Below are 15620 nucleotides of genomic sequence, written 5' to 3' on the forward strand. Positions count from 1 at the left end.
AAGCATTCTTTCTCCTTGTTTTATTAATAAAATATTTTAAACAAAGTATTTTTCATATGTAATCTAAATGATATGACCTTAACAGTCCTTCCTATTCAATACAAAAGTTGTATTGCTGCACTCTCCCAAACATCAGAATGGAGGTCTCTAGTTTCCTGTTCATACATGTGCTCTCCACGGGGCTGAGTGACACCAACATTTGGTTAAGCATGAAGAAGGCTGTCATTGTTAATACGAATTAAGCAATGCATAGGCTACAGTTGAACAAAAGGTCCATTGTACCATACCTGCAGTTCAAAGCTCTACCAACTTGTTCAATTCATGACTGACAGTTTCTGAATGAGCCACGTTGTATATGACATCATTTCGAAAACACTGGATACACTTGCCACGTTCGCGTACTATTCGGAACTAGTAAACTTGGAAATGTTTAACTTAACTGTTTGAAGGCGATACGTGTATAACGACAAGCAGACCAGTTAGCAAGTCGGAAATGTCAGTTTCCTAGTTCCGATTAGCACTTGAATGCGGCACTCTTTCAAGTAGGCTACTTGGACAGGTACCTACATCAGTGACAGTTCCCAAAATAATGGCAAACCGCGCCCATCGATCGGAAACCAATAGAATCCCTTGTTTTAGGGCGAGCCTCCGTACGCTTAGCAAATCAGAACGGCGGAATTGGATCCGTGCCTCCTAGCGTACAGCAATGCAGTCATGTGATGGCCACAGAAAGAATGCCAACATGGAACTGTGGCAAGGACGGGATCCCTTTCTGCAAAAATAAGACGGTGAAAAACTTCGAGGACGGTGCATTTCGAAAGGTTTTAATATAGTTAATGATTATCGACGGTAAGTTCACCCTCACTAGTGGTATTTGCTGTTTTTTACTTGTGAATTCCTGTCTGGCTGTTGTAGTCAGATCCCTTTTGCCATGTGCCTCGCCTGCCCATACGCTGAATTTAAAAGCAGTTGAAGTTGTAAATAATACTGTTTGCGGATGTCGAGGATAGTTAATCGATTGTAGGTCTATTACAGTTTTCACTTTGGTGTAATACGCACTTATTACGGTCCTGCTCCATGTTGTTTTGCGCCCGATACACATATATGCGCGTCATGTGGCCAATGTTCAGGGTTGCCAGGTCTAGCTTAAATGTTGAGCCAGTGATTGCTCAAAACCCACCCACAAGGCCTGAACTAAGCCAACAAATGTTTTTCGCCGCAAGTGGGGAGTTACCACATTTATTCAATAGGTGTCTCCATAATGACAATCTAAATACAGCTGGTAAAATTGCTTTACCTTTTCTATCTTAATCCCTTTGTTATTGGTTTATCACACCAAATGATTTAATTTTAACAATAAATCGAAAAGCCCAAACAGTTTGCTTTTTGACTTCTTTTAATTAATTAAAGTAAGTTAATGTGTGGCTGCAGTGTGATGTCCTAGTCATCCACCCCTCTGGAGCTAGATGGAAAGGGAAACGGAGAGAAGCCATCCATCAGTCCAGTACATCAACAGAGTTTATTGTACTATTAATCAATCAATCACTACTATTATAATTTGATGGTAATGGAGTTACTCGGTTACGCTCTGTGCTGCGCTCTCTCCTCTGACTTCAACTTTCTGACCAATGTTAGCTTGCTACATACAGGGCTCAATACTTTTTTCATCACTGTCCCAAAGTCGTTCCAAAGTGCAATTTTAAACCGTCCCAAGCTGAAGATGAATTGTCCCAAATTAAATTGGGTCTACTCATAGGACGTAGGTCATTCATAGATTTAAAAGGCTAAAAAGAGTAGCCTACTACCGAAAAAGATAAATGGGGCTGTCAAAAGAATCCTCTAAAAAAAAACATTTGAATAATATATCAATCTATTTAGCATAAATGTGCAAAAAATAATTAGGCTACATGGAAATGTAGACTAGGTAGTATGCATATTGGTTACAGGCTCTTGTCCACACCGATACCAAAGCCACATTTTAAAGATACTTTTAATTACTTAAATGTATTCTAAACGCCAGTCATGTTTGACAATTATAATGTAGTATAATTTGCCTAGTTAATGTATTGTAATTTGCCTAGTTAAATAAAAAGAATTGAGCAATAAGGCACGGGGGGGGGTGTGGAATATGGCCAATATACCACGGCCAAGCGCTGTTCTTATGCACGACGCATCATGGAGTGCCTGGACACAGCCCTTAGCCGTGATATATTGTCCATATACCACAAACCCCCCAGGTGCCTTAATGCTATTATAAACTGGTTACCAATGTAATTAGAGCAGTAAAATAAATGTTTTGTCATACCCGTGGTATACGGTCTGATATACCACGGCTGTCAGCCAATCAGCATTCGGCTGGAATCACACAGTTTATAATTAACATTAACATCTAAAGGTTTGATTCTGTTGACATACTCCAAGCACGGTTCGTTCAGATAAAATGGTCACAACAGCAGAGAGAAAGGCCAGTTCCTGTTGCGCACCGCACACATCACCCACTTTGAAATCTGAGTGGAGGCTGTCAGCATTTTGAAAGTATTTAGCCATAACATTTAACATTTTATTCATGAAGCATGTCTTACCTTGTTTCAAAGTACCTTAGCCAAAATCAGACCATATGTTGAGGGAATCATTTTTTTAATAATTCCTTATGCCATTGAAACCAACATTTTCTATTTTTCTATTGATTTTCAAATCAACTTTTTCATTGTCCAGCAGGCAAAGACTCAAACTTAGTCATATTAGCAACCCATGCTAGTTGTTGCATCTTTAGATCTCCCCTCTTTCAAAATTTCTAAAGGATATTTTCATTTCTGTCACATGAAACCGCTCACATGTGTGGTGCGCTTTTTAGAAAGGTGCGTTCCCGCTAATTGCATTTTGGAACATTTGCGTGTAGGGTACTGCTGTGTGCACATTGCTGCACTAATGTGAAGAAATAGTTCAACATTTTAAGCTAAATGTTCTGATCTGTTGCATTAGCCTCATTGCTTAACTTTTTTTTTTGTTGATGTACAGTAGTTGTATGATTTAGAATCTATCAGCCTAGAACTGTCCTAGAGTCTGTTTAAACCGTCCCAGACATTTTTATTTATCGTCCCGGGACGACGGGGGCCCTTAATTTCGAGCCCTGGCTACATAGTTTACCCAGAGAGAAAGCACATAGTTCGATCCTCTTGCTGAAACTGTTGGATGATTATTTCTCAGTTTTGCTTTAATGATTGGTAGGACTGGGGGTGGTCAGGATACAGCGAACGAGGCAAACAAGAATTATGAGGGAGAAGTAAGTAGATAGCTAGTGCTAGTTTATTAGTTTGTTCTCACATCGCGTGTCATGACTGCCTTCTGCAGCGCTCTGTCAACACCAATGACTGTGCTCAACACACACACCCCTCCGGCGCTCCCTCCCCACCACTCATTGGCAGTGTTCGAGAACATCAAAACGACTGCAGGTGACTGCCGACTGACTGATAACCTTGCATCATGAATAACAACTCATTATTATTTGTAGATCGGTCAGTCACAATTTACCCATGATATTGTGGTTATGATCCCCTCGAACACGGACACTGACTTACTCACTCAGCAACAGCCTGCATCTCTCCCTGATAATCAGTAGTAGTAGGTCACAGTGAAATGTAAAAAAATAAAAGAATAATGCCATTTTCACCCACGATATGGTTTTCAAAGGAAAACTGCCGACATGGCAACCCTGCTACTGTTTACACTGGGCACATCATTATGCACAATGTATCCATTTAATTATCCACAGTTTTGCTACATTGGTATGAACGACATTAAAAAGCACTAATGTGTTCAATATTATTCTTATTCATGATTCAGCATTTACGTTTTTAACTGCGGTATCCCCAACGTTTTCTATGCAGGTGTAGTGAGAAGCGTGGTTCTCCTGTGTATCTGGACTGTATCTGGACTGTATCAATGGTGTCGTTAAGCAGCAGAGCGCTGGTCTCTGATAATGACCTGTTTAGGGACAGTGTTAGCCTGGTCTCCCTGGGGCTTGTAGAGGGAGAGGGCAGTGAGGGGGGGAGCGAGGGGGGTAGCTTTACTTCCTGTTACAGCCCCGAGGCCGGGGACATTGGGGCTCGACTCAGCTTCAGCCCTGGAGAGGAGGAGGATGACGAAGAGGAAGGGGGCCTGCTCCGACTCTATCTGACCCCCACAGAGGGTCTGCCTGTCTTAAGCCCCCGCCTGCCCTCACCCTTCTCTCCCACCATGGAGGACATCGAGGAGTTCCTCAGGGAGAAGATGGAGAGAGAGGGGGTTCTCTTCTCTAGTGAACCCATAGAGGAGCCAGCTCCCTCCCCTTCCAGCTCCATGGAACAACCCCTCTACTCCTCAGGGGGACACAGTGAGCCAGGGACCAGCAATGCCCCGTCACCCCCCACCCCACAAACCCCCAACACCCCTCACACCCCAAGCCCATCCCCCCTCACCCCCTCAGTGTTCCTGGGAGCACCCCTGGTTTTCCATGTCCAGTCCTTTCCTCTGGCCCAGCCTCACCCCCAGGCGGGCTCTCCTCCTGGTGCATCCAGTGGGCTGAGATTGGCCCACCTGGTTCTGGGACTCCACGGAGGGCAGAACGTTACCCTGCTGGCCTCACAGGTGCCCTCCACCTCAGCCACCCTTCTCAACATAGCCAGCACGGACGCTCCAGACCAGAAGTACGTGAAGATTGCCCCTCTACCGATCACTGTGAGGGTTGCCGGGGGGCTTGTTGGGGCAACAGTCATTGGGGGTCACAGTGGAGGGGTTGTGGTCAAAGCTGTGACCCCCCCTAGGGTCAACAGACCCCCTCCTAAAGAGACACTAAGGGTACACAAATGTTCTCACCCGGGCTGTGAGAAGATGTACACCAAGAGCAGCCATCTGAAGGCCCACTTCCGCAGACACACCGGAGAAAAGCCATACACCTGCAGCTGGCCTGACTGTGTCTGGAGGTGGGTTAAATCATAACAATGCTAGTCAACATGCAGAGAAAACACAGGAACCTTGGGTTTGTTAAATGTAGTTTATTACCATATAGGCTATCCATTAACATGTGATAGGATACTAAAACAGAGGGAGAAGAAAGAAAAGCCTGTAATGACTGGTTTAAAATGAAGTGGGTATGATGATGACAGTGACAAACAGATGCTCTATCACGGTTGTTCTTTTTGTTGGGATATTGAAATACAGTATTTCACTGTAATTATTTTGTAAAGCTGAGCATAAAGAAAATATTGTTCTGTCTCTGCAGAGGTAGGGAGTAGAGCTGGTATGAAATGGTAACAATATAGAAGCTCAGCAAATATTAGATATTACAACACACTCATTGTGGCTAACAGTTACAGTTTCCCAATATGAAACTGCAGTGAGCTCTGTAAGGAAAGGATTGGGCTTAGGGTTATTAAGGTAGTTAGAAGATGTGAAAGGATATGCTTATAATGTTTGTACAGTTTCTTCAGAAGTATCCCAACCCTTTACTTTTTTCCACATTGTGTTACAGCACGAATTTAAAATGGATAAAATTGAGATTCCTTTTTTTCTGGCCTACACATAATGCCCCATAATATCAAAGTGGAATGATGTTTTTAGAATTTTTTACAAATTAATTAAAAATGAAAAGCTGAAATGTCTTGAGCCAATAAGTATTCAACCCCTTTGTAATGGCAAGCCTAAATAAGCCTAACATTTGCATAATACGTTGTATGGATTCACTCTGTGTGCAATAATAGTGTTTAATATGATTTCTGAATGACTACCTCATCTCTGTACCCCACACATCTGTAAGGTCCCTCAGTCGCGCAGTGAATTTCAAACACAGATTCAGTCACAAAGACCAGGGAGTTTTACCAATGCCTCGCAAAGAAGGGTGCATATTGGTAGTGTTTTAAAAAAACAGGCATTCAATATCCCTTTGAGCATGGTGAAGTTATTCATTACACTTTGGATGGTGTATCAATACATCCAGTCACTACAAAGATACAGTCGTCCTTCCTAATTCAGTTGCTGGAGTGGAAGAAAACAGCTCAGGGATTTCACCATGAGGCCAATGGTGACTAAAACAGTTTGAGTTTAATGGCTGTGATAGAAAACTGAGGATGGATTAGCAACGTAGTTACTCCACAACACTAACCACTAACCTAAATCTAACACAACACATCACTGAGTGCCACTCTTCATATTTTTGAAGCATGGTGGTGGCTGCATCATGTTATGGGTATGCTTCTAATCAACAAGGACTGGGTAGTTTTTCAGGATAAAAAATGTACGTAATGGAGGTAAGCACAGGCAAAATCCTAGAGGAAAACCTGCTTCATTCTACTTTCCACCTGACACTGAGAACCTAATTCACCTTTAAGCAAGACAATCACCTAAAACACAAGGCCAAATCTACACTGGAGTTGCTTACCAAGAAGACAGTGAATGTTCCTGTCTGTGGCCGAGTTACAGTTTTGACTTAAATGTACTTGAAAATCTAAGGCAAGAACTGAAAATAGTTATCTAGCAATGATCAACAACCAATTTGACAGCTTGAAGAATTTTGAAAAGAATAATGGGCAAATGTTACACAATCCTGGTGTGGAAAGCTCGTAGAGACTTACCCAGAAAGATTCATAGCTGTAATCGCTGCCAACGGTGCTTCTACAAATTAGTGACTCAAGGGTATGAATACTTATGCAAATTAGATTTCTGTATTTCATTTTCAATAAATGTGCACACATTTCTACTTTGTCATTATGGGGTATTATGTGTAGATGGGTGAGAATAAAACATATTTAATCCATTTTGAATTCAGGCTGTAACACAACAAAATGTGGAATAAGTCAAGGGGTAAGAATACTCTCTGACAGCACTGTATATTGTAAATACTGTTTTACCCACCATTTAGTGTTCCTATTTCCCTCAGAGCTGGGTCTGAGCACTAATTTGGGGGCAATCAAACAGTGGGAATAACAGGCCTCCTGACACACTTAGCTGGAACCAACTGAGCTAAGTGTTTAGCATAGAAACAATTACAATTCAGAGAAATTATTCAAGCACCTCTATCTCTGTAGGTTCTCTCGTTCTGATGAGCTGTCTCGTCACCGGCGGTCCCACTCCGGGGTCAAGCCCTACGAGTGCTCTCTGTGTGAGAAGAAGTTTGCCCGCAGTGACCACCTCTCCAAACACACCAAGGTGCACCGCAGCCCCCGGCCTGGCAGAATCGTCAGAACTACCGTCTGACCCAGCCAGCATCTCAACACAGCAAACCCAGCTCAGCCCAATCGTGATCCTGATGCCACCCTTAACCCCGTTGCAGCACTCCGTTGCAGCATAATTCTGGACGGCAGAATTATTAGTACCTGCCTCTAGAATTCAGAGCAGCCTGGTCCCAGCCCAGTCCAACCTCAACCCGACCACAGGCTGACAGACTAATCAGACTCATCCACTCAGCCCTTCTGCGGGAAGGCCCCGTTAGGGAGTCTGAGTCCTCATTAGGACACTGGTGCTACAGGAGCAGACCTGGACCAGAACTTAAGAGTAGGGTTCTGAATCTGATTCAGACCCTGCTGGCCTCTGCCCTCTTTACCCTCTCCTCCCTCCTGCAGCAGAGCAGATGAGGGCTTGTCCTGGTGCTAGACAGTGAACTAACAGGTAACGGCCATCTCAGGGATGTGATTGTTCAGCTTAAAGCGGATTTCAGGCCTTTAGGTTAAATCACATCCCCCTGCCACACACACACCTCGTTACCCTTAGCAGATGACAAGCGTGACAGGCAGCTGCACAAGGTCTAAGTCTCAGAAGATAATGTTGTATATGTCATTAGATTGTGTTTAAAAGACTACACTGTCACACATTCTATTCTACATATTATATTGCTCTGTGAATCTGCTTTAGGAGTTAGACCCTCAAGACAGTTTTAGAGGTAAATGCACTGGCCCAGCTCATTCTAGCCCATAATCTGTGCTATTAGCCCAGTTGAAATTTAAAAGTACTGTGTTGATATGTGAGCTGCCAGATTCTCTCAGAGAACAGGTTTGAGTCTAAATCTCTTACATATCCCCTCCTGCTCCCCATAGTGCTACACCTCTGGCCAAATCACATCCCTCCTTGACCCTAACGGCCAATCCAGTACTGTTATCACCGCTTCCCTGACCTCATGCCTCTTTCCACTCCCTAAAAGACGTCAGGGCTGAAGACTAGTGTCTGCTGGTTTTCACCATGGTGCTTTACTGGTCCATTATGTAATAACTGGTTAGTTAAGAGTCCACTCACACCCACCTGGTTTCCCAGGTTTGCGTCAGATGCTGATTGAAGGCAAGTAACTGAGTGAAAACCAGCAGACACCGCGGCCCACCTGGTCCATGCTCTTAAACCTATAAGCTCTTTTACATTCTTTATGTCTTTGAAATCAATGTTAAACTGACAAAAGAGACTCGGCGAAAGCTGCTTATGTGTATACTGTATGTTTTATACATTGTCTTTTCAATGCAAAGCAATCCGAAATGAAGAAGTGCTTAGTCATTTACCGTACAGTAGTAAAGGTTAGTATGTTAGGCCAGCAAGCAAAGCTAGTAATTTATAGTGTACAGTACTGTACCTGAAAAGGGCAGCTGATCGTTGTCCAATCTGTATCTGTGAAATATAACATTTACATGTACAGAACATATAGAAGCTCCTATCCAGAGAAACCCTTAGTCAGTACATTAAGCTATCCAGTGGTGTCTGTGCTTGGTGAAACTGTGGAATGTTATAGAGGGGTCATCAGATCAGCCAGACGGGGGTTAATTCTGAGACCCACTCTTCCATTAATGAGTTATCCCATCACACCCCATCAAGATGAGCCCTCTGTTCTCAAGTGCACTTATGTTAGCAGGTCCAGCAGGAGAGGGTTAAGCATGGAGAAAAGTTATAGGTAGCCCAACGGCTAAGGAATTGGACCTGTTGCTGAAAGGTATCTGGTTCAAATCCTGGGGCGGGCACTGGAAAAATAGGTATGAATTGATCTGGCAACTGAAGGGCTACTGTTCTTGTACTGTTGGGCCCTTAACCCCACAGCATGCTCTTCATCCAGGGGCCCTGCACTGCAGCTTGATCCTGTGCTAGTCTCAAATCAAATGTTATTTGTCACATACACATGGTTAGCAGATGTTAATGCGAGTGTAGCGAAATGCTTGTGCTTCTAGTTCCGATAATACAGTAATAACCAACGAGTAATCTAACATAACAATTTCACAACAACTACCTTATACACACAAGTCTCAACTGTGTGTGATGTGTGCTGTAAGACATGGACAATAAAGTTGTTTTCTAAATGCTATGCCAAGGGCTGGAGGGCTCTGCTACGAGTATGTAAGCTGTATCTCTGGATTTGAGTGTAAAAGGTGCTTTTTCAACAGGCTACTGCACTTAGGAAACCATATAGAGAAAACAACAGACTTTTCAGGGTAGCAGTTTTGGCCCATATTCCTTGAGAGAAACCAGAGTGGGTACATGCGCTTTAAACCCACTTATATTGTACTCAAATTTGCAATCCATCACTCACATTTGCCATCCATCACAGTGATTCAGAACTTATGATGAGCCAAACTGTTTTTTAAACACTTTTTCTTGCGTGTTGAATTTGGATGGGTAAACTCCGAAAGGACCACCACATCAGTATCACTGGCAATCATCATCATTAAATGGTATCTTGCCATTACAGAAACAGTTTGTTGTTTTTTAAGATTGTTTGTGTATTTCTTTCTTTGGACATGACTCGTTTGATTAGATCACGACCACATCAACCCACCGAGACAGACGTCTGACCCAGCTGTGTGTCCATGACTGATCTGGTCCCTCTGATTCAGTCCTATTGTAAATATTCCCCTTTCTGCCTTACTTTCAACCTTAGGTCGCTCTCTCCCAGTAACTTTATCTAACTACTGTAATAATTCAGTTCTGCTGAAATACACGTTAAAAAAAAAATTGACTACCAGAAATGCTATTTTCTTATGTATGAGAATAAAGGATAAGAAAATGTAAACACGATCCTCGTCATTATTTGAGTCATGGCTTTTTTTGTGTGTGTGTGTATTTCAAGAAACAAAATTATCCATGCTTTCATTGGGAAGTCATTAAGTCCATCTATTCTTTCATTGGAGTGACATTCAAAGATTGTAAAACTATTGCTTTGTCTCTGCACCAAATAACGGTGTTGATTGTGGCACAGTGGGAGGCTGTTCCTACACGTCTCTGCCTCGGAAGAGAATGGCGTAGGCTTCAGTACTCTGAACCCTGGCATATTTCTAACATTGATTCTGCTGTTACAGAGTGAAGAAATGTGGGTTCACAATGCTAGAGAGAGAGAGAAATTCTCCCAGTGTGCTTCAGAAGCCAGCCTGCCTGTAAGACTGGAATGTTTGGCACTGTGTGGAGCTGAGTCGCTCTGGGACTAAAAAAGTGTCTGGAAGAAGATTGGGCTGCATTTCATCCCAAAAAATAGCATCTCCTCCCCTCTGCCCTTGTTCACTTGACTCTCGCGTTCACAAACCTGAGACGACTGGGTAGGTGTAAGCCTCCATCACTCACCCTAGTTCCCGGTGTGTTGTTCTCACATATCCAGATCTGTGAAAGGAAGTGAACGAGAGCAGAGGGAAGGAGACATCTTTTTGGAAGGAAGTGCAGTCCTGAGATCGCTAGAAGAACTGTGAGGCTGCAAATAAGCTCCATCCATACTGCCCAGGCCCAGGGGTTACTGTCGTTCTAGAATAAACATACATCATTCTTGGCCCTATAGCTGTGGATGCATTCCAATGAGAGCCACAGGTGACATCACACTTCACAGGTTAGTGGTTGAGGTTTAGATTGGGGAGGGAGGGTATCCCAACTGATCCTAGATCTGTACCGAAGGGCTACTTCTACTATGTGCAGGTACAAGGCCCATCTCAGTAAAAAAATACATTACAGTCCATCTCCTTAAACCCTCACAGAATTTGAAAAGGTGAATAATTTGTCCACAATTTTTATATACTCCAACAGTGATTAAATGGTTTGACAAATCTTTAACATTTGTTTACTGTGTTTTCTGTCCAGCGCTTGAACCAGTGTGATGTTAGTAGCATACATTTTCTCTTTAATTGAAAACCTCAGTGTACTTTGCAGAACCACATTACAAAGTACACTAGTCTACTATGGTCTAAATACTGTAGTATTACTATATTCATACTGTATACTATATACTATATGTAACGGATGTGAAATGGCTAGCTAGTTAGCGGGTACGCGCTAATAGCGTTTCAATCGGTTACGTCACTTGCTCTGAGATTTGAAGTAGGGTTTCCCCTTGCTCTGCAAGGACCGCGGCCTTTGTGGAGCGATGGGTAACGATGCTTCGTGGGCGACCGTTGTTGATGTGTGCAGAGGGTCCCTGGTTCGCGTCGGGGCGAGGGGACGTACTAAAGTTAAAACTGTTACATATAGTATTCACTGTAATGTTTTTGCGGACATGACTGTAGATTACTATATTATCCATCAGGGGTTGTAATTATTTTTCTATCGTTTCATTATGAACAGAATATATATATGTTTTGTTCCGTTCCACTGTTCCACCAGCAAAAGAAAATTCTGAACTGGTGGAAACCAAAATAAATTACAGGTTTATATAGATTGTTTCTGTTCCTATTTAAACCTCTGAAATAGATAGCTTTTTAAACATTTAGTTCAACGTTAAATTAATTCACCAATCAGTGTGGATAGAGCAGCTTGCTATGCAGCGAGTAAGCGATTTAATCTGTATAGTAAAGTCGTTAAGAGTAAATTGCATTTTGCGGTAACAGCATGGTATAATCATAATGAAAGACAAACACACACTGTGCTGCCAGTCACAGTGGATGGGTGTGCAATGCAACTGACATTTTGTGGGTGAGGAGAGAGCAAGAGAGGATGGAGGAAGCTTGCCTTGAAGCGCTGGGCATCTTGTTATGACATGAATTATCTGACTTAGGCTCACAGAATTATACCTACGGAGGAGCGGCTTCTATGGAGGAACTTTGAATATCTTTGAACATTGGACCAGAGCAAACGTTAGTTAGTTAGCTGGCTAGCTAGCTAACAAGCTTGTGTGTGCAAAACAGCAGTAGAATTAAAAACATGTCTTACCTTTTTGTAGTTAATAAATCCAATGTGAAACGTGATAACTATAGTATCTTTAACTAGCATTGAAAAAGTGAATCCATTATTTTAAACATTTCTCCCTAATTTTTGAATCATGCTTGTAAAGTTGTCAGTAGATTATAGCAACCTATGCTTCAGAGGAGTGGGGCAGGTAGCCTACACACAAGCACACCCATTGGCAAAGATTTCCAGCTAGCAGGCAGATGCTGGTTTCTGAGTGACAGAGTCAGGGCTTTGCATAGGAGCTTTGTTAGGATTTTTGTGGCAATGAAAAAAAATGCCCGGAAAGTAAAATAACGTTATTAACCAGTTCCCATGCTTTTATAATAACGGTTCTGTTCCGGAACAGTATAGATAACTTTTGCTTCCGTTTCAGGTTCTATTCCTCAAATAATTTAGTTATTTTATCGTTTTCGGTTCTGTTCCCTGAACCGGTTCCAACCCTTGGTATTCACTGTAGTGTTTTTGCAGACATGACTAGTATACTACACTGAGTATACAAAACATTAACAGTGTAGTCTGGTAGTTGTGCCATTTTAGCTAAACCTAGTTGGCAGGTGTTACTACAGTTATATCTGCAAAAACACTACAGTAAATACTATACACTGAGTGTACAAAACATTAAAAACACCTACTAATATTGCCCCCAGAACAGCCTCAATTCGTCGGGGCATGGACTCTAGAAGGTGTCAAGCGTTTCACAGGGATGCTGCACCATGTTGACTCCAATGCTTCCCACAGTTGTCAAGTTGGCTGGAAGTCCTTTGGGTGCTGGACCATTCTTGATACACACAGGAAACTGTTGAGCATGAAAAACCCAGCAGTGTTGCAGTTCTTGATACAAACCGGTGCGCCTGGCACCTACTACCATACCCCGTTCAAAGGCACTTACATTTTTTGTCTTGCTCATTCACCCTCTTAATGGCACACACACATACACAGTACGTCTCAATTGTCTCAACGCTCAAAAATCAATCAATCAATCAATCAAGTTTATTTTATATAGCCCTTCGTACATCAGCTAATATCTCGAAGTGCTGTACAGAGACCCAGCCTAAAACCCCAAACAGCTAGAATGCAGGTGTAGAAGCACGGTGGCTAGGAAAAACTCCCTAGAAAGGCCAAAACCTAGAATCCTTCTTTAACCTGTCTCCTCCCCTTCATCTACACTTATTTGAAGTGGATTTAACAAGTGACATCAACAAGGGATCATAGCTTTAAACTATGTCATGGAAAGAGCAGGTGTTCTTAATGTTTTGTTCACTCAGTGTACATTTTCTTCTGGGAAAAAAGTGTGATAACTAAAATATAGTCATTACATAAGTATTTAGCCTCTGTTTAGGCAAGCTTAAATTAGTTCAGGAGTAAAATTTGGCTTAACAATTCACAGAATGTGTTGCATGGACTCTGTGTGAAATAATAGGGGTTGACAGGATTTTTTTTATGACTAACTATTTTTTTTATGCTCTACGGGGTCCCTCTACGTCTACGGGGTCCCTTTATGCTCTGTGCCAGGTCCCTCAGTCAAGTATTGAATTTCAAGCATATAATAAATTACAAAGACCAGGTAGCCTTTTGAAAGCTTCATAAAAGGCCAGTGATTAGTAGATCTGTAACAATATCAAATCAGACATTGAATATCTCTTTAAGCATGGTCAAGTTAATAATTATGCTGTGGGGCCTCCCGAGTGGCATTGCAGTGCTAGAGGCGTCACTACAGACCTGGGTTTGATCCCAGGCTGTATCACAACCGTCCGTGATCGGGAGTCCCGTAGAGCGGTGCACAATTGGCCCAGCGTCGTCCGGGTTAGTGGAGGGTTTGGCCGGGGAGTCTTTACTTGGCTCATCGGGCTCTAGTGACTTCTTGTGATTAGCTTACAATTGTCTCTTTCATCTCCTCTCCCCTGTAACTATTCCCCAGGTTGTTGCTGTAAATGAGAATGTGTTTTCAGTCAACTTACCTGGTAAAATAACGGTTAAATAAAAAAAGTAATTGTAGCAGGACAAGGTCAGCCTGTCGTCAGTTGAATGGTGTTTCCTCTGACACATTGGTGCAGGCGGGTGTTAAGAAGTGCGGTTTGGCGGGTCATGTTTTGGTGAAGTGGAAACATCTAGGAGCAACAACAGTCCAGCAGAAAAGTGGTAGGCCACACAAGCTCACAGAAAGGGACCGCAGAGTGCGGAAGTGCGTAGCGTGTAAAAATTGTCTGTCCTTGGTTGCAACACTCACTACCGAGTTCCAAGTTGTCTCTGGAAGCAATGCCAGCACAATAACTGTTTGTTGGGAGCTTCATGAAATGGGGTTCCATGACCTAGCAGCCGCACACAAGCCTAAGATCACCATGCGCAATGCCAAGCGTTTGGCTGGAGTGGTGTAAAGCTCGCTGCCATTGGACGCTGCCATTGGACGAATCTGGGTTTGGCGGATGCCAGGAGAATGCTACCTGTCCAAATGCATAGTGCCAACTGTAAAGTTTGGTAGAGGAGAAATAATGGTCTGGGGCTGTTTTTCATGATTCAGGCCCCTTAGTTCCAGTGAAGAGAAATCTTAACACTACAGCATAAAATTACATTCTAGACGATTCTGTCCTTCCAACTTTGTGGCAACAGTTTGAGGAAGGCCCTTTGCTCAAATGGAAGGCCCTTTGCTCTAGACCACATATGTCAGAGTCAAGGCCCGCGGGCCACATCCGGCCCGCGAGAAGGTTTTTTACGGCCCCTGGGATGATCTTGATTTATTATTAGAACCGGCCCGCAGACCGCAGCAAGCCGGCAGCCCGCAGATCTTTTACACGCACCAATACTACATTTCCCACAATGCAACGGTGACGCACCGAGCAGTAGGCTGCTTCATTTCAATATTTATTGGCACAGCAGTCGTCAGCATCACAGTAAAATTAACTTTCAGATACCCATCAAAAATGGCAAAACGGAAGGTGGACACTGAGAACCGGGGGTTTCAAACAAGGTGGGAGTCGGAGTATATGTTCACGGAGGTAGCTGGAAAACCTGTGTGTCTTCTGTGTGGAGAAAGTGTGGCGGTACTGAAAGAGTATAATCTGAGACGACATTATGAAACGAAACACGCGGACAAAAACAAGAATATGGACATGGAACAAAGGCTACAAAAGGCAGAGGAATTAAAACGAGGCCTCAAATCTCGACAGGCTCTGTTCAAAAAAGCCAAATCACAAGGCCAGGCTGCTGTCAAGGCCAGTTTTATTTTGGCAGAAGAGATCGCTAAATCAGCCCGGCCATTTACGGAGGGGGATTTCATCAAAAACTGCATGATTAAAGTTTGTGACGAAGTTTGCCCAGAAAAAAGGCAACTCTTTTTAAATGTGAGTCTGAGCAGAAACACCATTGCCGAGAGAGTAGACCAGTTGTCCATCAATCTAAAAGAGCAGCTTGTGAAAAAGGGAAAAGATTTCATTGCATATTCCTTGGCTGTGGATGAGAGCACCGACATTTCTGACATT

The 15620-nt window shown here is 43.0% G+C and overlaps 1 protein-coding gene across 1 annotated transcript; it reads left to right on the plus strand.

The window, feature by feature from the left end:
* The first annotated feature begins 547 nt into the window (after nt 1–547).
* On the plus strand, nt 548–10012 carry si:ch211-117k10.3 (Krueppel-like factor 15). The gene is given in 4 exon segments (XM_055916199.1): nt 548–849; nt 3888–3914; nt 3917–4961; nt 7062–10012. Coding segments are annotated over 4 exon segments (1254 nt in total). The 5' UTR covers nt 548–836; the 3' UTR covers nt 7231–10012.
* The last annotated feature ends 5608 nt before the right edge of the window (nt 10013–15620 follow it).

Source organism: Salvelinus fontinalis, chromosome 3 (genome assembly GCF_029448725.1).
Source record: "Salvelinus fontinalis isolate EN_2023a chromosome 3, ASM2944872v1, whole genome shotgun sequence".
Classification (NCBI taxonomy): Eukaryota; Metazoa; Chordata; class Actinopteri; order Salmoniformes; family Salmonidae; genus Salvelinus; species Salvelinus fontinalis.